At 39.9% G+C, this 27,115-nt stretch overlaps 1 protein-coding gene and 1 long non-coding RNA gene across 2 annotated transcripts in view; one reads left to right on the forward strand and one right to left on the reverse strand.

The window, feature by feature from the left end:
• Nucleotides 1-14,514, forward strand: part of LOC144990328 (CXXC-type zinc finger protein 4) — a 29,438-nt gene extending 14,924 nt beyond the window's left edge. The window contains exon 3 of the mRNA XM_078943513.1: nucleotides 14,329-14,514. Coding sequence (XP_078799639.1) covers nucleotides 14,329-14,373 — 45 coding nt within the window. The 3' untranslated portion in view covers nucleotides 14,374-14,514. The remainder of the gene's footprint in view (nucleotides 1-14,328) is intronic.
• Nucleotides 14,515-25,711: 11,197 nt separating this feature from the next.
• On the reverse strand, nucleotides 25,712-26,749 carry LOC105358805 (uncharacterized). Its single transcript, XR_002872954.2, has 2 exons — nucleotides 25,969-26,749; nucleotides 25,712-25,815 (listed from the first exon to the last, which is right to left on the reverse strand). It is a non-coding gene; the product is annotated as an uncharacterized LOC105358805 (long non-coding RNA).
• Between the last annotated feature and the right edge of the window lie 366 nt (nucleotides 26,750-27,115).

The raw sequence follows: 27,115 nt of genomic DNA on the forward strand, positions 1-27,115 counted from the left end.
AGACACAGTGCTCCTGATGGTTATAGGCTGGCGCCAGTGTTCATCAGTGGCACCGATGTCAGTGTGTGAATGTGTGTGAATGGGACAGTGACTGTAAAGCACCTTGGGCCTTCAAGGAAGGCGCTATAAAACGATATGCCATTTATGCAAGATATAAAGAAAGATGGCCATCACAAACTCCAACAAGACAAAAGTTTTGATTTTAAGGTTCTGGTTTGTCACCGGATTTCAAGTTGGTGTTTAATATTTCTTTTTAATCATTAGAACCTCTTACATTATGATAATTTCTTTTTTTTTTACATAACAGTTTTTTTTTCCTTGTATGTTATAATATATTAAAACTTGCATGAGCTGCTTCCATTAGGCTGTAGTTCTTCGTGCTGAAGGATGTGGGACATCTTCACATGCAGAAACGCTGAGGAGAGGGTTAGCATATGTGAATGGGTGTTTTAATCTGACACAGGAGACCCAAATCTGCACACTACCTGTCATATGTTTTTGTATTTACTCTGCTTCCACACAGAAGGTGTTGCATTAGAAGAAGTGTTCGCAGAGCCGCAGAAGAGTTTCCTTCGATTTTGTTTAGACCACAAAGAGATGGAGGTTTTGGTGAAAAATACTGAAAGTCAAACACTTTCCATCTGTGGTGCTGCTGCTGCTGCTGCTGCTGCTGCTGATTGGCAGGACCAGCACCACAGCACAAAAAAGCAGCTCAGCCGTAATGAAAGTAAACATTTTATACATTTGCTTTGTTTTAACACACTCCTCTGGCATTGAAAGGTAAGCATATAAAGTCAATTAAAATTTCTGTTTTCCTGCCACTGCTCATAGATGCTAAAAGGGAGATTTCTGAGAAAAATGAGTCTGAGCTGGGGGAAAAACTGTTCATACTGAAACTGTTTATTGCCCTCAACATCAATATAATGCTTTAAAAAGATAAACCAGAACCTATTAAATAGGCTAAGAGACATTTTAGAATATATAGTGCTGCTCCTGTGGGGTTTTTTTTGTTTCATTTCCTAGACACCTTTGAAAGCTTTTTTTCTCTCCAAATCGGCTCCTTTCAGTTTAAAGAGCACGTTCACACCATGTCTCATAAGCAGAGGTGTGTCGCTGCACTGCCGTCTGTTTTGAGACGTGAGTGACGTCACCTGCTCAGCAGGTGTTTTGCCGTCGGCTGCGGCTGATAAAGGATATTTGCCGTGGCATGAGTGACTCGAGGAGCAGACTGCCTTCTTCAGCTCTAGATTCAGTTTTTTTCGCCCCTGTTTTTACCTTCATTATAACTATTACTTCAGGCGTATTAGGCCCTGTCCACTTAACTGTTCTCTAATTGTTTGATCGCAAAGGGTGTTTTTCTGTGCGGCGGATGAAGCTTGCCCCATCACATCGTGAATCACTCCTCCTGAAACGTTCGTCTTACAGGAATACTGCACTGTAATTACATTTTCCCATTAGCATACGGAGGCTTGGAGTCGCTGTGCACTCAGCCTCCAGCAGCACTCTGCCATATGGTCTGTCTGTGCTTTCCAGGCGATATTTGGCAAGACTTTTAGAAAAGGTCAAATATCAAGTCAGAGAACGGTGCCAGAATTGCATCTACGTTAATTGCTGCCTCTTTTTCTTCATCCATCTCCTCCCCCTTTCCTTCCCTCTGTTCCCCCCTCTTCCTCTCCATCTGAAGTCAGTAATCTGCTTTAGGATGTTTCTGAGATGGAGATGGATTTGGTTTTCCGCTGCTGCCCCTCAGCCTAATCTCCCGACTGTGACTGCCCAGTCACTCTCAGGCACAGCTCTTAAGCCCATCATCAGGCCCCCACAACATATTCATGCCTAGTCAGCAAAAAAGGCAACATTTTCACAAGCATTTGCAATATGCTTAGCTTGATTCGATCATGAAGATATTAAGAGCCAGACTGGACCTTGATTTCAAATGTCTTACATTTATTTTAGAACAAAATCAGGACGAAACGCCTGCGAGCATTTGTTTCAATTATCACGTTGATGTTCAAAATCTGTTGTTTTGAGAGGAAAACTAAAAGCTTATAGTTTCTAACTTGATTCGCCTTTTATGTGTTGAAAAAAAGGAGCTGTTGTTAAGAGAGGCTAGCGCTGACACAATACCAAGATTATGTGTTAACATGGACTCATTTTAAAACACCTTCCTGTCCCTTCAGTTTGGTAGACTATGTCAAGCATATTTAGACAGCCTCTACTTTCCATCAAAGGAGCAAAGCTTTAACCCTTATTTTAAAGAGGCACACTGTTAAAGACGGTTGGCAAACACTTAAAATCAGCTGCTATGAACATATTTGTAGAAAGCAGAAATAAACACTGCTTCTGCAATGTAACCATGTTACTGTGATCTAATGAACTTTAAATTGTAGCAGTTTTTTAAATTTGCCTTGTTCTTTTTTGACACTCAAATTACTTTAAAGTACAACACATTTATTCATTCTTAGGCTGCTTTCACACTAAGATAGTCCTGCAGACTCAATTTGAATATGCTGAAATTGCTTATAATTTTCACACCTAAATCTAGTTGGATTTGCATTCACACACGGCACTCTGAGAAGTGAAAACGAAGACATTACGCAGTGAACCAAACAGTAACTTTAAGTTGTGGACACTGACTGTATGTGAGAACTGGACTGAGTGACCCCTCCGTCCTCATGTTCCAAATAGGAAGTACATGCTGGTTCCAAGAAGCCAAAATCCCATTCTTCAAATGACAGTCACTAGTCATTTGTTAGAATAACCATTATTGCTCTGATACGTTTTTTTAACATGTTCGTGATAATTTTAATTTTTTTTAATTTTATTTTTTTCAATATCAAGTTATCTTGATATTGAAATCAGATGCCTCAATAAAAGTAGAGCTATTTGCATTGACGGTTCAAAACATTTGATTGACAGATTTTGTGTAGCCCACTTATAAGTGGTGAGGATGTGGATTTCCAGAATGCTCTCTCCTGATTGACAACAGCGGTTGCCTTAGAAACATTGACTCTGAATGACTCAGATCAATCACTGCTTATCGACTGCATCTATCTCCAAACATGGCGGCATCCGTATCGCAAACTGAATTGACTGAATTGACTTCATTTTGGTGGATCCAGAAGCAAGTTCTGTTCTATGGGTGACGTCACATTACTGGAGTCCAGTTCTCATATCCAGTCAATGGTTGTGAGCTTTTTTTTTGCTCCTTACATCATACATTGACTTCACTTCCTACTAAAAAACATTGTTCTTGAAAGGAAACTAGGGTTCTCTAATTTGTGTTTCACCCCAGCGTTCATGCAGTGCAAATCAATATGCCCTATACAAACCTTCCTGCTCAATGCGCTATTAATATTTTTTGGACGTCAGCTTTTTTTCATTGCACACTCAAATAGGTTGTTAAGAAAATGTAGCAAACTGTTGATCTGATCACAGATATCAAGGGTGTATTCAGACACATCTGGTTCTCTTGAAATGAACTATAGTTTGTTTTCCCTGATAATTCAGAAAACATTTTGATTCTGAATACAGCCAGGTGGACCCTGATTCGGGCCAGGACCCGCTCTCGGACCCATCATGGTCTCAGTTCGTTTCCAATCGGACTGAGCTCCGGTTCACTTTGGATTTCCTCTGTCTGTAGCCGGGAGGTATGGGAAATAAAAAAGTAGCAGAGCAGCAATGAGACATAGCAACTCGTTGAAATGCAACTGGATGAATGCAGGCTTATCAAAACAATTTTTAACATGACACACATTGCTTCTGACTATTTTCCCGACTATATTTACTCTTCATACCCGACATCTCCTCAGTAACCGCCTTGCAGCAAGACTCCACCGGAACAAAGCAGCAATGAAAAGTGTTGTACTTGACGTTGATACAGACGTTCAAAATTGGTCAGCGATATATAAAGTTTCAACAAGTGAACTATCCCAACGAGGATTGCAAAGCGCAGCATTTTCTTTATTCTGTCTCTTGTGACTTTGCCCTGCCCTCGTAATTCCTGGCCAATGAGTGAAGGGATCTGTTGTCACAGGGTTTTGTTTACAAGCTTTGGTTTGAAAAGCAGTCTAAATTAAAAACAAAACGCAAGGTTTTTGACTCGATCCGGAACAACAGACTTTTCCACTCTAAATTCCACCAACTGTTGAGCACCAACATTGCAAATGGCAAACATTGAATATCCCATCAAATGTATTAACATTTTGCCAAAATAAGAAATATTCTGCATTAGTTAAGCAGTAGAAATAATTGATATTTTAACAGATATTTTATGTGTCATGTCATATTTGCACAGTATTTTTAAAGACAGAGGCAACAAATTAGAAATATCTTTGAAAGTGTGCAGTTCTCAATGCATAGAAGCCTGGATCTCCCTTTATTTTGACTATATTTTACTTTTAGTTTTTTTAAAAAAAATAGAGTCTGCATCCTCTCAATAATAAATGACAAATAAAAGTTTGAAACTTTGCATAAATCTATGCAACGTGTTGTTGGCAGCAGTGTGTGAATGGGACAGAGCAAAGAGTCAGTGATCGACCGATCAACCTCCGATATTTGCAATCATTAATGCTCATATATGTCTGCCCACGTGAAGTGAACAGCAAGAAAAAAAACAAATCTCCCCCCAAGGACAAAACAAACTACTCGCTCAAGAACAAGCTAAATCTGGTAAATCAAATTAAAATCCTACAAATATTTGAAAAATCAGGGTTATAAATAATAGTTGCATGTGTGTTATAAAAAGAATTTGGCACATTTGAAAAATATTTTCCTATATAACTTATTTTTTAAAGCAGTTTTTCTACCAGTGTCTCATGTACAATAGAGGGAAAAGTAGAAGAAGGGAGCAGAGATAAAAAGAAAGCAAAACTCTAACAATTATGGTGAATTAAAAATGATTATGATGTGCACGCCTGTGTGCGGCTGTGCATGACGTGAGCATGCAGGTTGAGAAAAGGCGGCTTCTGTGACAAGGCTGGCTGAGAGCACAGAGCTGAGGGTTACTGCCAGACATGTCTCAAGAGAAACCGGGGCACATTTGCAATCACCCTGAGTTCAAAAGGCTAATTTATTCACAGTCTGTGGTTAAAGCAGGGCTGCTCAGAATGCCAGTGGGATTGTGTTGGAAGCAGAGCAGTGGAGCCACATTATTTTCATCTTTTCTCTCTCCCTCTGTCTTTCTCTCCTTCCTTGTCTTCCTTTACTTGCTTTTTACCTCATCATTCCCTTTATCTCTTCTTGTTGTCTCCGTGAGCCCCGTGTGCCGTCTTTTAACACACGTCGGCGAGCATATTTCATTTTTACACTCATCCGCATTGACGTCCGGGCGCTGATTGAATTTTGAGGCGCTGCGGCGTCTGCCATTATCATCCTCATCGTCTTGAGTGGTTTATCGCTGGCCCCAGCACAGAGTGACGCCAAGGCTGCAGGGAATAGGGGGAGCAGGGGGTTAAGGCCCTTTTGCATATTTTTATTATTTATTTGGGGAACTTAGAGAGGATCAGACTTTACCCTGGGTTACAAAGACTGTGACTTGAGCTTGAAGTTGCCCTAGCATGCATGCATAAGGTTCTGCTTCGCTTAGGGGAACCTTTAGCCTTGATTATGATTCGCCCTTTCATTCTAGCTCCTGTCTGTCTGCAGCTTGGTCTCAAATCAGCTGACGACGTGGCTTCAGCATTAACTGCACCTGCCAGTCTTAGTTAGCATCACAGGGTTTCTTGGCCGCCTAGAGATCTCACACTGTTTCTCTAGAATCAGCAGAGAATTATTCCACCACATGTCAGCTTTACTGTGCTGTTATCACTGGAGAAAAAAAAACAAAAACAAAAAACAGACACCTCGAATACCCTGCCCTCCGTGGTGGTGTGGTAGGGTTAATTTGAAGTTGTCCTCCCCCTTCAGACAGTTCAGAGCTTTTTTGTTTGTGTGTGTGTGCGTTCATTGTTAGCACAGGAAATTGTTTTTTTTCCCTCTGTGTCGGAGTGTCGTCTCTGTGCGGTTGTTATGCATGCTTTGCTGCAGAGGCGCTGTCGTTAATGTGACGCTGAACCCCTGCCACAAAGTCTTGAGGTAAAATGCTGGCATCGATCCCTTGTCCCCAGTGTAACACTATCAGCACTTGCCTTCTGCTCACCCTTTCTATTTCTCCCTTCGTTCTTCTTCCTCCTCTTGTCTCGTGTGAGCCCCCCTACCCCCCCACCTTTTTTTTTTTTCCAACCCACCGCTCCATCTGCTAGTTGATGGGTGTGATTTGAAGGCACACGCAGGTGGGGGAGCCGACAGCTCCGAGCTTGTGCTAATTGAGCCTTCTTTGTGCTTGGTCACCGCTGTGTACAGATGCAACAGGGCCCAAGAGTGAATCCAGGCAGCACTCAAGAGCCGCACTTGATCAATAACGTGGGAACTTAACAAAACAGAGACATGCCGAGTGCCCAGATCAGGGTCATTACTGTCTCCGGCGAGCCACACTTCCTCCAGGGACTGATCAATTTCAGAATATGGATCAAGATAAACATCCTCAACTCTAATTTATCTCTTTTGTGCATCTTGTGAGCAGCATGCTGCAGTCAGAGAGAAGTGGACTTGAGTCTGATAGGGCCCTGGTGGCGCACATGTGCATCCAAAACATTTGGGTACAGATTTGTTTTTTCCTCGTCTTTGTACACGGATAATTTGGATAGATCGGAGTAGCTTTTTAATGAAACTCCTGCAATATTTAAATGTTTGTCACCAGGGATACTTCACGAAAACCATTGAAACTTTTAGTTCGTTTTTAAGTTAGAATATTTCTACATTACAATTGTTACGATTCCACACGTGTCCATCCCATGTTAATAAAATGAAAACCTAAAAAGTATCTACACTACTAACTGAAAAACAATGGGATCTCAAGCCTTTTCTTTTGGATGCACTGTATTAAGCTCCATCATAAATGTAGAACTTGACAGTAAAAATATCTAATTTTACTGTATTTTCACACACTTTGACACAAATCTTGCACAATAGTATTCTTACAGGGGTGGAACTACGGGGGGCAAGGGAAGTCAAGTGCCCTCCCTAGCAAAACATTTTGTCCCCCAACTTTCATTATCATTATTGACAACAATTTAAGAAACCATCAACAAAACTTTTATTAAGCAATGCATAACACAAAAATTATTTTTACAATAAAATCTTAAAGTTTTGTATTCCAGCCCATCTGAGCCACAATCCGCCCTGTTTTCTTATTATAGCAAGAGCAAATTCTTATTTTTGAAAAATCATTAATAATTACTCATCAATATTAAAGCTGTTTGAAATACATATTTCATTTGATCCTTAGCTCTTAGCTCCTAGCATTACAAACATGGATGTGAGCAACATCCCGTCATGCTTCACGCATACCCAAGATGCATTTCGACCAATCACCCTGTCCCTGTAACTGAAGTGTAACAACAAGACCAATGATTGGCTGGTCCAAATGCATCTTGGGTATGCGTGAAGCATGACGGGATGTTGCTCACATCTTGCACACACTTAGCTAAAAGCTGAGTCCAGTATAGGCGAAGCAGCCAGCCTAATCTTATGATATTTTTCTGATTTTCACAGAGACAATAATAGATCGATCATTCTTGCTTTTATTTTTACCCCTATTGAATGCTCACAGAGACACGGAGGTATCAGCAGAAAGCGGCTTTTGCAGCAAGATAGACAGAGAGCGTACCAGGATCATGTGAATGAACGTGATTACCGATCGTTGCTTTTGTGCTTTTTAAAAGAAATAAATCTGATCTCTAAACATCCTCCGTGTCTTCAATGCAATGTAATGAGACACACACAGGCAGAAATGTGAAGGTATCTGCTGTAAATCTATGACGTGAATAACAGGAATAACATGATCAGCTAGTTAGTTAGCATGTAACCTTCTAGCCTTCAAATGTAAAGCGACTGCTAAAGAGTATGATAATAAAAGACAAGTCCTGAATATTATTATTCCTATTCGACCCTAAACTACAATATCAGCTGTCTGTCTACCGACCAGCCAGCTGCCCGAATGCCGGCATGACAAGCAAAAGAGCTCCGCGGCGGAGCTAGAAGGAGCTATGTCCGGTGAATCTTATGGCAAAGCAGCAAGCCTAGCTATCATAAATCTTATGATATTTTTCTTAAATTCATTAAGACAATAATAAATTGATCATTCTTGTTTTTCTTTTTCCTTTCTTGAACGAATGTGGGTCACAGAGACACGGAAGTTACCACTGAAAGCGGCTTTTGTGGCCAGACGGAGAGTATATCCGTGTTTATGAAAGACTTATGACGTGAATGATTATTTTGTTCGCACAAATTTATTATTTCGAGGGAACGTAATAGTATTTCGAGGGAACGGAATATTATCTTGTGGGAACAAGATACATTTTCGTTTTTTAATGTCAGGACATGGGCTCCGTAACTTACATAGTTATTCTGGAGATTTAATAAGAGCCAGAGGTAAAAAAACAAGCAAAAAAAGTATTTTAAAACTAGCTTTGCTTTTTTATGATACAGTCAGCCTCTCAAAATTTTGAAAATAAACACAATTTTACTAATAAAAGATTTCATTTTTCCCAGATAATTGTAAAGGAGAGCTTAATTTCACTTGGTGATGTTGTTTATTTATCAGAACAGCTAAATAAAGGCAAGATTCTTGGCTGGATCTCTTGAAAAAATGTTTTAAAAGAGCCATTCTGGAAAAAGATTAAGGGAAATTAATGTAAAAAATGGGTGAAAAGTATTGAAGTCACTCTGACATAGCAATCACCTCATTGCTCTTGGGTAAAATGTGTGAGAACATCTTGACCCTTTAAAACACGACAGTGTATCATTTATCCTGGGTTTTAAATAGGTGATGATGGTATCCTGCTGCTCCCAGCTCCTCTATTAGTCTCTCAGAAGGATAATGGTAATTGCTTAATGTGGTGTGAAAATATGGTAAATTGTTGCCACTGACACAGAAAGAATATATAATGGGTGTGAGGATGAGCCAAGCTCTCCAATGTACAGGTGACAGCTTTAGATTAGGTTTATGAAGAAAATCTTCAGGCCTCATAAAGACCGCAGACACTGCCATAACTGATCAATATGAGAAAACATAACCTCCAATTTTGTTTAGTGGGAGAGAATCAGCTGTTGGTGTTAGAAGAAACTGTGAATACAAAATAATTGCATCTAGTTTTTTGTGTGAATTATCATTTTATGCTATTTTTTAACAAACATTTTAGCATTTTTTTCCCCTTCTTGTAGACTCAACACTCAGAAAGAAAAAGGCAACTGACGTATGTATATGTGTTTCACAACAGATGTAGCCATCAGGTACTTACGTTCATATCATAACAGCAAAAACAATAATATTGTAAAGCATACAGATGCTAAGTGTGTAATACTTGCATGAACATGTTCGGAGGCAAATATTGATAAATGTAAAAACGTTTGTTTAGGGTCATGAGGGCCATATTAATATGTAATAAGTGGATCCACATTTATAGATTTGTAGAAATGGGGGAGCCCCGAGAGCCAGGTTTAATTTGAAGTTTAATTTGAAGTTTTTTGTTGCTTAATCAATTATATTTTTTAAACTCTTTAAAGTGCAATTTAGTTGGCAGCTGTTTCTCTATTACTTGAAGTTTCACCGCAGTCTAAAAGTATTTATTGCACCACTGTTGTGTGTAAAAAGATGTATCAAAATTCAACATTTTGTGCATGTTAGTCCATGTAATCCACCTTCAATTTTTGCCAGAGCTCCGCTGTACAAAAAGTACGAAACAATGATTGATCCTATATTTTTTCATCAATGTTAAATAGGTCATACAAACAGTATTTGCATTAACACTGCAGCAATGCGTGAATGAAAAAAAAACATAAATTTTTTCCTTCATTCTTTTTCTACCTTTTTTTCCCTTTCGGGGTCACGGGGCTGCCAGAGCCTATCCCGGCCACTTGTGGGCGAAGGCAGGGGACACTCTGGACAGGTCGCCAGTCTGTCGCAGGGCCACAATCACACAAATTCACTCTCACACTCACACCTATGGATAATTTAGAGTTGCCAATTGACCTATGAAGCATGTTTTTGGACAGTGGGAAGAAGCCGGAGAAAACCCACGCATGCACGGGGAGAACATGCAAACTCCACACAGAAAGGTCCCCCATTGATGTTCTGTTTCAGGTCCCCCAGCCAGTACTTGAACCAGGGGCCTTCTTGCTGTGAGGCAAGAGCGCTAACCACTGTGCCACCGTGCTTTTAAAATAAATATATATGGCATTTTCCAAATTATATTTACCTAGATTCATGGATTTTATGGATTTAAAAAAAAAATACATTGCTCTTTGTTGTTCCAAAAGTTGATTCATTTTATTGTTATTTATTGATGGGTTTTAACTCTTTAAACTTCTGTTTCTTTAAAGTGGTTGTAACTCATTTTTGCAGCCATTGCCTAAATGCTTTTCGGTGAACTGCTTTTTTTCTTCTTTGTTTTAAATATTAATTGTAAAAAGGATGAGTCATGATATTTTGGAAGCTAAAATAAATGAAGGTAAATGGGATTTTTAGATTGTCTATGATTATTTCAATGCCCTTTTTTTCAAGATAAATATGAGTTAAATGTAAGCTTTGCATCCAAACCTCCACGCTTTTATAACATGTGAAGTTTGTGCAACAATAAGTGTGATACAGTTAGTTTTGATCAATGCAGTACTGTTTCAAAAGTATTTTATTGTACCTTTTAATATCATAAATGGAATAAACATTTTAATATATTATCCTTTATATAATGACGGGGGGAATATTAAATAAGATTTCCATCAAAGATTACTTGTGGATTTTGTTTTTCACTCATTTTTTTTTTTTTTATCTTGTCCTGTTCAACATCTGGGCAAACAGATGAGAGCTGAAGGCCTCTTGTGTTGGACATATTTTACTGTTACAACAGGGGTTTTGAATCTTCTGACAAACCAGAGGTATGTCTGAATGAACCCCTTTTGTAATCGAGTCCAAACTTTATTCATTTTAATCATATTTGAACATATTTTCTTTTGGACCGGACGGAAAAGGAAAGGAGGGAGGAAGAATGAGGGATGTTAGAGAAGGGGGGATAGGAGGGTGATTAAAGAAAAAAAGGGGGGGGGGGGTAAAACCATGAAGCAGCACAAAGCAACAAGTTACTGGATGGTAATACTCATTACAGTGAGGTTCAGAAATAATACAAGTCTATAAGGGCGGGGCCTGTCCACACACACTCAATTGTTCTAAGCACACCTGTTGGCTCCAAAAAATGTTCACATGTCAACATCCAAGGATTCAAGGATTCAAAAAGAGTTTATTGCCATTTTCAGTGAACAGAGCAGTTTTGCAGAATTGGAATTTGCTTCAGTGATAGTGTGCAACATAAAACACTTAAGAATAGAAAAAATGAACAGCAGTAAGCAAAACTAAAAAATTATAAAATGGTCAGAAAAATAAATAGAGTAAGTAGTGCAAATAGTGCAAACAGTGCAAACTGAAGATGATCAAGGTGCAGGTAGTGAACTGGTGACTTGACATATAAGTGAAGTTTAAGCGGGGAGGAGTTAAAAGGTGTTCATGAGTCTGACTGCAGAGGGAAAGAAACTGTTCTTGTGTCTTGAGGTTCTGGTCCTGATGGACCTTAGCCTCCTGCCCGAAGGGAGTGGCTCCAGTAGACCATGTCCAGAGTGAGAAGGGTCGGCAGCTATCCGACCTGCCTGTCCCCAGGTTCTGGGGACAGATGGAAGGCTGCAGCCAATCACCTTCTCAGCTGAGCGCACAATATGCTGCAGTCTGTTTATGTGTCTGGTTGTGGCTCCAGCATAGCACACGGTGATGGAGGAGGTGATGATGGATTCCATGATGGTCGTGTAGAACTGCACCATCATCTGGGCCGGCAGCTTGGCTCTCTTCAACTGCCCCAGGAAGTACATCCTCTGCTGGGCCTTTTTGAGCAGAGAGCTGATAGACGGCTCCCACTTGAGGTCCTGGGTGATGGTGGTGCCGAGGAAAGGGACAGAGTCCGCTATGGTGATGGGAGAGTCTGTCAAGATGAGAGGAGATGAGGGGGCTGTGACTTTCCTGAAGTCCACTATCATCTCCACTGTCTTCTGGGTGTTCAGCTCCAGGTTGTTGATGCTGCACCACGACACCAGCCGGTCCACCTCCCTCCTATAGGCAGACTCATCATTGTTAAAGATGAGCCCGATGAAGGTGGTGTCATCCGTAAACTTGATCAGTTTAAGAGAGTCATGGCAGGAGGTGCAGCAGTTGGTGGAAAGGGAGAAGAGCAGAGGAGAAAGTACACGGCCCTGTGGAGATCCTGTGCTGATAAATTGGGTTGTGGAGAAATTCTTCCCCAGCGGCATACACTGCCTCTGGTCCATTAGGAAGTCAGTGATCCACCTGCAGGTGGAGTCCGGCCCGTTTAGCTGGAGAACTGGAGGGGAGGATAGTGTTGAATGCCAAGCTGAAGTCCACGAACAGGATCCTAGCATAGGTTCCCGGGGAGTCCAGGTGCAGCAGGATGAAGTGGAGGGCCAGGTTGATAGCGTCGTCTACAGACCTGTTGGCTCTGTAGGCGTACTGCAGAGGGTCCAGGAGTGGGGGAGGTGAGGGACTTGAGGTGGGGGAGGACCAGGCGCTTGAATGACTTCATGACTACAGACGTGAGTGCCACAGGCCTGTAGTCATTGAGGCCAGTTATGCGGGGCTTCTTGGGGACAGGGACGATGGTGGACAGTTTGAAGCAGGCCGGGACGTGGCAGGACTCCAGGGAGGTGTTAAAAATGTCTGTGAAGACCGCTGCCAGTTTGCCTACACAGTGTTTCAGGATGGCAGGGGAGACGCCATCCGGGCCAATATTTGTACACAATACAAATATTGTTTCCACACGCTCTTATGCCTTCAAACCAACTAGTGTGAAATATTTCATTCAATCACGCAAAATATTAGTGCAAAGGTGAGCTAACACCTGTGTTCAAGTCAGTGTTTATGTTCTTCCAAAATGGATGATGGAATGTAAAAAGGAGGGAGAGCGCCCAGTCATCCCCACACCAAGACCCCCGCCGCAGCAGCAGCGGCAGCCAGATCCCCGCAACACCCACACAGAAGCATAATAGAACATCCGCCACCCAGGCCAGGGCCAGCAGGACCGCCACGGGGGCCCCCAGAGCCAGAGAGCAGGGAGGCATGGGGGGAATCTTTACGTTTTTGTGTTGTCCAATTCATCTCCAATTTTGACCTTTGTCTTAACAACCAAAAATACTTTTTCCCCCATAGGTTTTAGATGGTTTGTCACATTTACATATTATACATTTTTGTCTTTAAAACAAAATAAACATGTTCATCAATATTTATGTGTTTTTTTAAAGGTGAAAAAATTAAAATGAGATTAAAAAAACCTAAATATTATTAAACCTCACTTGGAGAGCTGCACAGGGCGCCTTTTGACAGCCTGTTTATTTAAATAGAAAAATACTCATAGACACCCCCACACACAAGCGCAAACACATACACTTCACCTGTTCCATGAAAAGATCAGATCTGATAAACGTTAAGTCATGTTTGTCCACATAGACACTACAATACACAGCAGCATAGAATGAGTAAATACTTCAAGAGCATTCATATATTTAAAAAAAAAGAGAGAAAGATGTAAACAGTAACCTGGATGAGCATCGCAGAAGAACACACTTATCGGATAAACAATAAAAAATAAAACATTCTGTTAAAAATATAATTCAAAGAAGAAAAGGAGTGTTTGTTATCAATTTTGTTAAGGCACCAAATGGAGAGAAAATCCCCAAATATGCCAGTTTTCATTGGTATACTCCAGCTTTTCATGTTGCTGGCTTCTAAATCATCTTCAAAGAAGAAGCTGCTTTTGCCATGGAGGTTTTGGGGTTTTGTGGAGGGGTGTGTGGGGGTGGTTTGCTGGCCCCGGCTCAAATCGAAATGATGCACTGTTCCCCCTGACTGCAGCTCGTGCTCAGTAATTAAATGCTTCATTGTCGCTTCTTGGAAATTTGTACTGAATATTTCAACCAGTGCGATGATTATTTGGGTGTGGGAGGAACGAGGATGTAATCACCTTGGCTGGCTCCTGTAATGATATACTTGCATTGAAGGTTGAGCTGCACAGCCTCTTAAAATTGCCCCTCCAGGTTAATCTTTACCTCATTTTTAATAACATTTAAAACAGCTGTTATTCACACATCTTTCACCCATTAACTGATGACTGATTCAAACATATGTAAGAGAACTGTCCCTTATACCAGTACATAAAACCTTTTCTTCTTTTCCTCCCACAGAGGACGCCTGTGAACAATGGCGAGGCTTTCCGATGGTTCTTTTAGGAGAAGCTCTTGCAGCCTCATCCAGCAGGAGGGCAGGTGGCACTCTAGACTTTCTGCCAGGAGCCCCTGACGGATCCACAGAATTTAAGTCGCCCACCATTTCTAGAGAGGACGCGAGAAGGAAAGGAGGACAAAAAGAGGAACAAAAACATAACAGTGTTGTTTTGACTGTAATTTCCTTTTTGTGTAATTATTGTACCTTTCAACAGTATCATTATGTATATTTTTGGTGTCTATGAATGTGTTTTCAGTGTTACGGCTGTAGATTTTACAGCCCAACCTATGTAAAGGACTTAAACAGACAATCAGCCTCAATGAATCCGTCGAACAGAAGAGGCTATGAGGATTGATGATCTGAGAATCCCAACACATCACTCTGGAGCAATAATCTGTTAATTATCCTAGACCAGTCATTTCTTTTTTACTTTTAGTAATTCCACCAAATTGACTCATTCTTGCAGTTTTGTCTTTTATTCCTTGAAATAGAATCTAACAGGTTCGTTGATGGAGTTTCCTCGAAGCATGATGGGATTGTTGATTTGTCTTCTCATCCGTGTCCACTCACTGCAGAATAGGACATACTGTCTTCTCGTGCGGAGGGCCACCCCTTTCGTAAGCTTGAATTGGATCACATTTGATTGCACCAGATGTTTTGTGCTGCCTGCAGGTCACAACCGTCCAACAAACAGGTTTCAACCAAACTACGAAGCTTTTCTCAGTCTCTGTCATGAAAAGTTCTCAAAAGGTTGGGGAAAATATGAGTGAGGTGAAAAATGCTAAAATGTAGATTTACCAGCTGAACAGTAGACATATCTGACATGTCAAATGTGGCTCTGCAGGTAAAGGATAGTTTTCTGTTGCTATCGTACGCAGCAATTTTCTCACCTGCAAAGTGATCTCAATAAATTCCAGTAACAAAATTATTCACAGTTACTCATTGTCCAAAACCCTGTTGTTGCATGTGTAAATGTGTTTTGATTTTAATGATTATTAAGAATTTTTATAATGTTGTTGTGATGCGTTTATGTGTTCAAATAAACAAGTAAAAGATATCTGCACAGAAAATGTTTGGTCAATAAAAGGAGGGTTTCAGCAGTCAAGAAAAAAAAGAGCAATCAGTGACAATCACCTGATAGCTTCCGTTTTCCTCCTTTTTTGTTTTTCTGCCAGAAAGCATCAACAGAAATAACAACCAGGAGGAGACTGCAGAAAAATAGCAGCCCTGGTTGCCTCCCCAGTCATGTATTCCCTAGAATACTAAAATGTAGCATGAAGAAGAGTGGTTCCCAGAGGCAGCAGACTTTAAAGGACTCGTGAAATCCCGTGTGGTATGTCATGCTGGAATGCACTTGGGGAAGGCGGAATGGAGGGACGTAAAGCAGCAAAGGAGAGGAGGATGGCTGCTGGGGTGGGGAGGGAGGAACAAGACAGGATCCCGAGATAATGTGAGCGACTGAGTGATTGCTGGCTCTTTCAGTTTCAGAGGGGGGGGGGGGTGTAATAATGCCAAGGGAGGACAGCAATGGGAGGGAAAGAGAGGACAGAGGCACATTTGGATGATGGTTGCGAAGGGGAGGGGTGTCAGTGCTGAGAAGAAGGAAATCATCCGGGACTGACTTTACCCCTGGCTGAGCACGCTTGCCATCAGCCAAATTGAGCTGCTGGCTGGTTACGGCCGGTCAGGAAGACGGTCTGAAGTGCTCTGCACCAGCAGCGTTGGCAGCAGAGCGGCATCTAAGGCGCCAAATCCCCCTAGCTGGTCATCAGAGGTTGATAATGTACATCAGGAGTGCAGTGGCTGGCTTGCTCCCTGCCCGGTAAGATTAAACAACATCAGAGACAGCTCCTCTCTAATCCTCCCCCCATAGCCGCACCTCCCTCTCCTTTGCTCTCTAACTGGAATTTTAAAGTCTTCAGTGCCTGCTGGTGATGTTCAGTTTTCTGCTTTGACTGGAGGAAACAGAGATTCTGAGGGCAACACAGGAGGAAGGTGGGAAATTGTCCTAGAAATTATCCACACAATTGTCCAGCAAAGGTTAATGAGATTTATGAGCACTTGTAAACAAGTGATCATTAACCCTACCCATTCTGAACTATACAAATTAAGAATTTTAATATACACATTTTCTAGGGGTGTAACGATTCATCTTAACAATTCGATTCATGACGATTCATTTTGAATTATCCAATTCGCTGACCTAAAACTGATCCAGGACATCTTTGGCCAAAAATCCAACCAGTGTGAATCAGAGATAAATACCTGGGTACAGGTACAGGTGAAGTTTTCTAAATTCCCTTTATTTTTTTCAAGATAAACAAGAGTAAATTAAATATGTATACAAACAAACAAGTAAGCAAGAATTGTTGGCTAACCCATTCACAGTTTTATAAAGTTCAATTCACTGTTGTTTTTCCACATCAAAATGATACAAACAGAACATTATTAGAGAATTCTAGCGCACTGTATGGTCACGTCTTTGCAAATTTACACAAATTAGACTGTAATCATGGTTTGATCCCTTTTTGCTGCCATTACGTGTTTCCTGCCGTAATGCACTTGGTTGTTTTTACTTTTTTTTTTACAATAGACCTAAAATTCCTCAAACCAAATAGTATTTTCCTAAATTGATTATAATAGTTTTTTTTCATTGTGAAACTATTTTAGAATGTTACAGGTTGATTAATTTCAATTGGATTAACAACATACCTCAGACAGATCCATTTGGTTCGAAAGAAGGAAGATAAATTCATTCAATTAATCATTACACCACTAACATTTTCAGAAAACTTTTAGTTGTTCAAGAGTGAGGTTTTTTTTTTATTCAAGAAGTCCTGTAAACTGTTGCTGTACCACACATAAAGGATGTTTGCATATTACAGCAACCTGTTTTCTAATCCTGTATTTCATTATGCTTTTTACACCAAACCTCCATTCTGTCAAGTTACGTTCACATCAGGCATGTGACCCGTGTGAATCTTAACCCTTGTGCTATCCTAGGCACTTTAACATTGGGAGTTGGGTCATCTAGACCCACTAGACAGTGCTCGGAACCTTTTTTCTTCAATGATTTGAGAACCTTACTGGTGTCTGGTAGATTACATGAAATCTTTCCACCTTTATCCACCTTTGTCATGGTAGGAATAACACGTCAATGTAAGGGTGGGGTCATCTAAGATAGCACAAGGGTTAAACGGGCAAGAACCCATACTTATCCATTTTCAAACTGTTGGCACTTCTGTGAATCAAAAGAGACGTCAGCCATACGTCACTACCAAATCGGAGTTCCCAATCGGTCAAAGTTTGACTTGGTTTAACTTTCAATCTATGTTCAAAGGTCATTCATTTTGTACAAATTGCCCCAAAACTGTCCTAAAAATGTGTGTAGCTATACGCACGAACTCAAGAGTTTTAAATGTGCCTGAAAAGCATCTGTGCGGGCTAGTTTTGTTGGAGGTGGTTGCTTGAACGCGCGTTGCCAATGCCGACGTGAATGGAGTTTTACAGTAAACATTTAACGACTGTGAGCTGGAAAACCAAAATCAGATTTTAAGTATACACTTCTTTCTTTTTCTGTCTAATCTCAGAATTCTGACTAAAAGTCAGAATTGTCCATGACCTTTTTTTTTCTGTCACCGTGGGCCTAATCCTCTTCCGTAGTCTTTGTACCCACATGTTGAAAGTAAAAATGTCATCATACAATAGCAGCTATCGAGGGAATCTTGCTGTGTTTGTTTAATTAACAAGTTTTTTTTCCAGTAGGGATTTTGATTAAAAAAAAAACTTTGCAGTTGTCATACCGACACAGACAAAGATAGACTGCAACAAAGCAGAGATGTCAGAGTACTTTTTTATGTCTGTGAGGGTTCTCATTTATCTAAGTGACATCTTGAAGTGTTGGGATCTGCTTGTAAGTGGCATGATCCAGAAGGCTGATGAAGCCTTTTGGACGACTGGTGAAACATTTCAAGAAAAAATATTTAAAGTCCAGATGCCATGACTCAACTTCAAGTCATTTTTTAGTTTAACCTAAAACTGAAAGAATGAACAAAAGTGACATTAACTGACAGTTAGGATGAGCATCTCACCTGCTTTTAATGATAGATGTCAGCAGCAAACAGGCAGATTCACACATCTTGCTTTCCTGTTTATTTGGTCATGCTAGGCCAGCTAATCAAAGCTGACAAAATGCACATTCATATTTGTATTTTTAACAAAATGTGTTGTGTGTCTCCAACACTTAACACAAACCAGTTGTGCTAACAAAATGAAAGTTTTTTTTTAGCAAGGTGAAAAGAGTTTAAATAGATATAACAAAGGGTGATTCTCCAAGGAAATAATTTAATAAGTATTCAAATTTCATAGTAAAAAAAATTATGATGACAAATAACTTGTATTCTGCAACTCCCCTGAGTGATGTAATAACTAAATTACCAAGTTAATTGAATTAGTTCCTTACTTAATAAAGTGGGCCTAAAACATTTGAAAAAAGACAGAAAAAACATTAATTAGAAGCAGCTATTAATTAGTAAAAACACATTCTTAAGAGTCTTTTCCATTTTTGTCATAGTGGCAGTTAAGATAAATGCGGTGTCTCAAAATGAATGTGGTTCTCTAATCGATTAGCTACACAGTTCAAGAAGCTAAAGTCAAATTTGGCGCCTAATTTTCACAGCAAAAGGTCCAAAATGCCACACAGGAGCCAAATGCATATTTTTAAAACACTAAATGGCAGTAAAGAAACTAGAAAGGAAAAAGGAATTCTCTTTTTGAAAGAAGTTTCCTCATGAAGGTTAAGTCTTCCATTGATTTATTATCAAAATTGCCACATTTTTTTAATCAATACTTATATTTTACATTCCATTTTTTACCAATACATGGCTCAATAGCCTTCTAAGTAACACATAACTGAAATGTATCGTTCATATTGAGTTGCCAGTATAATACATATTTGGTTTTAAAGGATTTGTTGAACCAAATAAACTATTTATAAATAATTTTATTCAGTCAAAAATTCTTTTTTTTATGTTATTCTAAACATCACAACACATTCTTGTCCTAATTTTTATGAAATTTTTATTCGACTTCTGAAAGTTACAGACTAAAACCAGAACTAATTACACTAAACTAAATCCATCCACCCATTATCTAAACCTGTTTTATTTGAGTTTGGGGTAAAAGGGTTGCAGAAGCCCACTCAGAAGGTTGAATGCAGGCTACACGATGGACAGGTCACCCGTCTTTGAGGGGAAGTTTTTTCTTTATATAATTGATTTTCTGAACCTTTGTGACCACTATTTAAATGTGGGATTTAAGTTTTCACCCAGGGCCTCCAACTTTTCAAAACAGCCCACAATATTACCTTCCAAATGGAAATGTAAGCTTTTATAATACATTTGAGAGAAAATACACTCTTCATGACGCAACCAGACATTAATAGCTGCAAACGGGCTCCAAAAACCTCCATGACCCCTTCTGAAAATTTCTGAAATAAAGAGTTTTTGGTTCATAAACTGTGACGGGAAAACTCTTTATTTCAGAAACTTCCACTCAAACCTGTTGAGCAGCTGATATGAAACCAATAAGAAGAAACCTGCTCTCACCAAACATGGAAGTCTCATTAACCCTTGTGCTATCCTAGGCACTTAACCATTGGGAGTTGGGTCATCTAGACCCACTAGACAGTGCTCTGAACCTTTTTTCTTCAATGATTTGTGAACCTCACTGGTGTCCATGGATGACATGAAATCTTTCCACCTTTATCCACCTTTGTCACGGTAGGGAGAACACGTCAATGTAAGGGTGGGGTCATCCAAGATAGCACAAGGGTTAAGTTTAAAGGAGTTTGTAAAGAACTCCTAAAGCTGCTGGCTTTGAACTGCATACTAGGTAAAATCACCAGAGAAACATGGAAAATGCTGTTTTTGTCTTTACAGTGACTGGATTTAGAGGTTAAAGTAAATCACTTGATTTCCCTCCACCTGCAGATTGTTTATACTCAATAATCATTGAATCCCATTAATTCTGCCAAGTACCAAACCTGAGAGCTCACAGCAGCGCACACCAGACTGACTTTTGAAGTGATTTGCAGAGATAAAGCGCTCAGGCTCCATCAGTCACAGCTGTGCTGGGTTAAAGCTTTACCTTGACAACCCTTGTTCATTGAAAAACTTTTGTCACTTCTTTGTCGATCTGACAAGAAATCAGGGGCCGTACTCACCTTGAAAGCCTGTCAGGATCCTTGGAATACTTTCAGGCCAAGGTGATCAGGCAGTTTGGTGGGGTGTGATAAAAAAATGCTACGTCTCTTCTTTGTTGGTCTTCCTTCACAACACATTCTAGAGAAATTGCCCAGTCTGCAATAAGCTTTTAATTTAGTGGTAACATTGGTTGAGACAAGTATTGGTGAAAAAAACAAAAACATAACAATAATATATCATTTACTGTCAATTTTTTCCCTTTTTGGTTTGTAAGTGGTTTTTAGTGGTTAAAAACAAAAAAAAGATATCTTTATAAATTATACAAATATTACGTGTCGAAGTCTGCAAAAATGAACACGTTGTTTTTGTTAAACTACTGGGAGGACTAGTTACTGAGTCCATTCGCACCAGGAATCTTTGCTTCAGATCAAAGTTTCTTTCATTTGAAGACTTGTTTGACAGATATAAATAGAAAACTCCTGGTAGTATCAAAACAGCAAAAATGTTAATACAAAAAAAGATATAAGCCAAAAAACTTTCAGACTCATAGTGTGAATTAAAACGACCATGATGTTCATAGCAAGATGTATGTTTTTGTTGCTACATCACCAATGGCATGAAGGCCTATGCTCAAACCTTTTCTGTGTGGAGTTTGCACCTTCTCCCCTTGTATGTCAGGCGTTGTAGTTTTCTCCCACAGTCCAAAAAACAATGCAAATTGGTGACAGTAAACTGCCTCTTAGGGGTTAGTCGGAGAGTGCAATTGTCTGTCTCTGTATGTGGCCCTGTGAAGAAGTGGCAACCTGTCCAGTGTGGACCCTGACCTAACCCCTTTGATACCTGGGACAGGCTTCATCAATGTCTGTGACCCTAAAGATAATATGTAATAGATCGGGGGTCCCCAACCTCCGGGCTGCCGATTGATTATTACTCAAAACATGGGTTTATTTTAACAGTTGTTCCCACACACCATAATAATAATAATAATAATAATAACAGTCTTAGTCTAACATTTTCTAAAAATAGTCTTTTTTGGGAATTTATTTCCCCGCTGCACCTTAAAAGTTGGACAGGGCTTACGTTGGAGTCCAATCTTTTAGCCTCTACTTTGACAGTTAAGGGACAATGAATATCACATTTGAATGGTTCCTATTGAAAATGTCGTGTACAAATAAACTTTAAAGCAGCTGCAGATATTTCCAGAGGATGAAGATAAACCTTCAAAAGTTATGGAAACTAGAAGCCAATAAAAATGAAAAATAAAATAAAAAGTTGGACGCCCACTTTAGCCTTGTACAGGTCAATCCTTGAAAATATCGTTTGACATTAAACTGGTCCGTGGCCTGAAAAAGGTAGGGCGGCACAGATGGCTGCTCCACAGGTCTCTGAGAATTAATCTGCAAACAAGACCAAAAAAGAAAGACAAAACAGATGAGCAGATACTTTATCTAAATCTTCACAACCTTCAACATCATTAAAACGTATCCTAGGTGAAGCTTTGATTAGCCGTTATTTTAAAAAATACATTTGTTTAGTAATAATTCAGAGTGTTTTCTGTTTGTCAGCTTCATGCTGGAAGAGCGTATAGGACTTTTTTACAGTGAAAAGCTTTGAGAAATGCTTAAGACACTGCAGTTTTTAATGACAGTGTCTCGCGAGGCAAGAAGCACCATCAGTGGAACAATCACATGGGAGTAAAAACCTAATTATTTACTGAGATTACTGCACTGTTGGAAGGCAAAACCAAAATGTCAAACATAACCCCTCATCCCAAAGAAAAATGACATGCACAATCAACTTCTGTTATGCAGAGCAGACCCGACCAGGAGCACTTTCCCAAACAAAGACTCAAAGAGGGAGTTTGAATGACAACTTCAATTTTCCTCCCTTTAAAAAAAAGTGATAGATATTCTACTTTCAATCTCATATTGTTTTTTATTTCAGTAAAATGTCACATTGATTAGAAAACTGTCAACTAGATTAGACCAGCAGGACAAACAAACAATTCCCAGCAAATACATTTAAACACTTGTGAGCAAACTTCTATACCTGGACAGCAGTTTTTCCCCCCACTTCTCAGTTCCACCTAAAATAAAGCTTGGGAAAAGGTTGTACAACAGTCTGTTGGAACACTCCCAGTGGTTGAGATTATAAATACTCTGAAAAAAAGTTAATTGATGTTATAGTTATAGTTGATTGAAAACAATAAACTAAGTAAGGGCATTTATAAAAATTCGTATTTTTATTGTTAGAGTCACCATAAAAATATTCATTTTTTTTACAAACTTATTCAAGAGCATTTTTTGCAGGAAATTCTGCTTTAATTTGAATTTCCGATCGTGAAAATGGAAATATTCTCAATTCCTACACGTATTGCATTGCAACTTCCTCTTTGGCGTCTCTCGTGCATACAGAGGACAGAGAAAGAGACGCAGGGAAAATGCCACATAGCCCCCGCCACCCTATTCCCTCCCCCACCCAACTCGCATTTCATTATTTATTTACTGTCTGCAGTTTTTCCATCGCACGCATATTGATGCAGAGAAAGCTGGGTGTGAGTGTGTGTCAGAATCATTTCCTGACGAGGGAGACAAGGTGGAAGTAATCAGCAGAGCGCTGATGCAATATGACAGCTCTAGAACCGCTGGTACACAGTTAAGAGCAGCAGAAAGAAGAAGAAGAAGGAACCCATCATCCACTGAAGGAAGCTGCGAGATGAGCACGAGCAACACTTTGGTGGAAAGTAGATTTTTTTTCAAGTTCAAAAAGTTTGGGAAGAGAATGGTGGATTCTTCATGCTCTGTTGCAGATAATCCAAAAAGCACACAAAAAAAGGTTTTTAAAAGAAATAAGATTTAAAAAAAAAATCAAACTTGTTAGCAGATTTTTTTTCTTTGTATGTCAGATCGGGAAATTACACTTATTATTACACATAACATGGAACAAAACAGAAGGATGATTCCTCTTTTTGCCTAATCTCAGCAGTTTTTACACTGATTAGTTGTCCTGCTGGAATGCTGTGCAGTGAGACCAGCTCTTCCTGGTGAAGCACTTGTACACATCCGTACATCTCTATCATACATTTCCATCTCTGTCTCAGTCATCACCTTCTTCTGTTTCTGACAAACACCTTCAACCTGTCTTACTCACACACACACACACACACACACACACACTTATGCGCATGAACCATCTGCTCCTCCTGACAGACACAACCTTCCGAGGTGCAGTAATTGATGAATGTGGAAGACAATGCTTTTAGGGGCTCCCTGACTGTCCTCTTCACATGCAGTTCTGGTAGACACACGAAAAACACATCCAGAGATGTGCGACAAGGTTGACTGATTGATTGGGACGGTCGGCTTCATGACGGCTGGCGACATTTTGCCACATCGTGTCAACGCCTGTGGCAGGCTGGCAGACAGAGTCGCAGAGTAATCTCCAAGGAATTAGGTAATCAAAGCTGGCTGTACTGGAATCAAGGTTGATGTCCCTTTAAGTGTGCAAATAAATTTAAAATACCAGATCTGCTCAGCTTTGGGAAAAAGAAGTTCACTGGTTTCAAATTTTCTATAGAAGACATCCTCAAATGTGATCATGAAGTGAAATAATTTGTCCATATTAGGGTCCGCTAAGTGCTTTGCTACAATCTACAGTGAGGTTTATTTCTTGACAATGGAAAGCAAGCAGATTAAAATATTGATAAATTGGTTTCTGGTTACACTGTGACTGTAATATGCTAGGTAGTGTTCGAAAGTTTGCAGAATGTGGATATTATTTAAAATTCATCTATATTGAATGGTATCCAGGAGGTTTATGGACCACCAACCCAGATTCTGCAGAAACCCCCTTCAAAACCCATTTAGAGAAAGTCGGCAGACATATCCATGTGGGGCTGCTCAAATCCTGCTTTTATCCTGAACTTCACAGACTATGAAATTTACAGGGGCTTTTACACTAGCATTGAGCCATAGACTCAAATGGCATACAAGGCTAATATATTTGCCATTCTCATCTGGTTTTGATGTGCTTTCACACAAGACACGTCAGAAGCCAACCAAAGACTGAAGCACAGTGAGCTGCCTGGAATCTTCCTGCAGTTCCAAATGCCGCTCACTTGTGCAGCTAATTTATAGAGCTGAGATCGATGGACTATCTGCAAACCAAGATATCATCCGGTATCTTCAGGACTTTTAAGAAAAATAATTTTAAAATTCTGAAACAAAGCAAGCAACCAATGAGTTATTGACAGACTTGGAATGATTAGACCTTAAGCTATGGACACGCCGGGGATGTGACGTGTTCAAGAACATTCTAATCTTGCATAAGAAAGAATTGGTGTGTGAAGTGATATTTATGCCACCACATTGCAAACAAAACATTAAGATCCAAATGAAAATATTAAATATTTGCTTTCAAATACTTTCTTTGCTTTCAATTGTCCTATAATTACTGCCGGGCACAAATCACAATTATTAATTTCTCCTCCGTGATCACTTTTCAAACGGTTAGTATTTCTATGAATGAAAAGGGAACATCCAAATGTTACAACCATATCTGAGTCCCTGATTGGTCAAAGTTTGACCTTGTTTAACTTTCAATGCGCAATCATTGGCCGCGAGCTTTGTACCTGAAAATGTGCATAGCTACAGGTAAGCATGAGGGTTTTCAGTGTGTAAGCCCAAATAACACATTTACGCAAGGTTACATAGACTTTTCATTGGAAGTGACCGCTTAAATGCATGTTGCCCGGGGGGGATATGAACTTTTTCTTAAAAGGTAACGCTGTCTTTGTGTCACTGGTTTCTTGAACATGTAAATTAGTTCACTGTCACCAGATTTTAACCCAAAAGAAAACGTTTGGGATGTGGTGGAAAGGGAGATTGGCATCATGGATATGCAGCCAACAAATCTGCAGCAACTGCTTGAAAATGTCATGTCAACATGTTACAGCACGGTGAACTGTGTCTTTTGCTGCCTCATTTTTAGGCATCACCACTTTTTTGACATGTAAACGCATTAGCTAAATAAAAGTGTTAGGGCCACCAAAAAAAAAAAAAATATCACAAAATTTAAAGTCGTAAATGTGAGACAGGTAGATTCTAGTGGATCAGATTCTGTAAGGAGCTAAACAACCAGATACAAGTTTTCAAAAGGTTTATTGTCCAAGTGTCCAATAGTGTTCAGCCTCCAGCAGTCCAAATGCTCCAGGATGATTAGGGGAGCATGCAGTCCAAACCCCATCTATTAAATAAAAAATAAAAAAAACACAGACAGAACCAAATAAAACCCAGTATAAAACAGTAAAAACCCATGCAATTAAATCCACTAGAAGGGGTTCAGAAAATGTCTTGTTGTCTTGGGCTGACTTGGATTTGCACTGAGAGGGTAAATTACTTATCTGAAAGAGGGGTGGGTCACAACCACACCCCTCTGCTGTTTGTCACGTCCCCTCTCCACTTTCCAGTTCCATTGTCCACTGGTTCCACTTTGCTGTCCCAGTCATGTGGGCGAACCCAGACTCTACAATGTCCAATTCCTGGGGCTGGCATGCTCCAAAACACCACACATGCAGCCTCCGTCTCTGGTGCTCCACAACACCACACGTGTGGCTCCCATCGCTAGTGTTTCAACACTGTTTGTGCAGCTCTTGTGGTGCGCCTCTTTCTTTTTCTCCAGTCCAGGTCCAGCTGTTCATCCTTTTTAAAGGATCAAAACTCCAACCCACCTTGATCACACACACACCTGTGACTCATAAGCAGATTTGCCATGAGCCATTCAAGGGCCCTTGGAGTTTTAGGTTGCACAACCAGGATCAATAAAAAAAGATTTAAAAAAAAACATAAAATTGTACAGATAGGAAAAATCACCCCGTTACATAAATTTACAACTTTTTTCTCATAAATTTACTATGGAAGAGGATTAGGGCCACAGAGAAACAAAGAAAAAAGGCCATAGAAAAGACTAACCTGTTTCCTCAGAATTCTGACTTTAATCTCAGCTAACTGAAGGTAGTAGCTCACAGGCCTCCGTAGTTCTGAGATTGAAGTCAGAATTCGGAGATTAAAGTCAGAATTTTTGATGTCCTTTTCTTTTTTTCTCCATGTCCCTAATCCTCTTTCGTAATTTACAGAATTTAAAGTCGGGAATTTACAACTTTAAAATGAAGCCATCTGTATCCCTGCAGCTGTCAACTTCCAACCCTTTCTTTCTCCACGAAAAACAAGATCTCCTCCAAGTCTGTGTGATGCTTCCGTCTGAAGATGCCCAGTTTTCGGCATTTTCAACACTAATGCACCAGACTATTTTCATGCCACTTTTTTGTTTTGTATTGAAATGAGACTTTTCTTTTGGAGGAGCGGACATGTATAACAATATTTTCATTCCCCTTTGGTGTTCCTTGAGTGCATGACAGAGACATCAAAATGGTATTTGAATGAAGGGCAGACTAAGTAGGGGTTCTCTACACCCAAACGTGTCTCTGAGCTTTTCACTCTGCATTACTGACACCAAAACCTGGAAAGCCAGCTAATAATAATTTGGT

This window comes from Oryzias latipes (genome assembly GCF_053564925.1).
Source record: "Oryzias latipes strain Hd-rR chromosome 1 unlocalized genomic scaffold, Olatipes_Hd-rR_3.1 chr1_Y".
Taxonomy (NCBI): Eukaryota; Metazoa; Chordata; class Actinopteri; order Beloniformes; family Adrianichthyidae; genus Oryzias; species Oryzias latipes.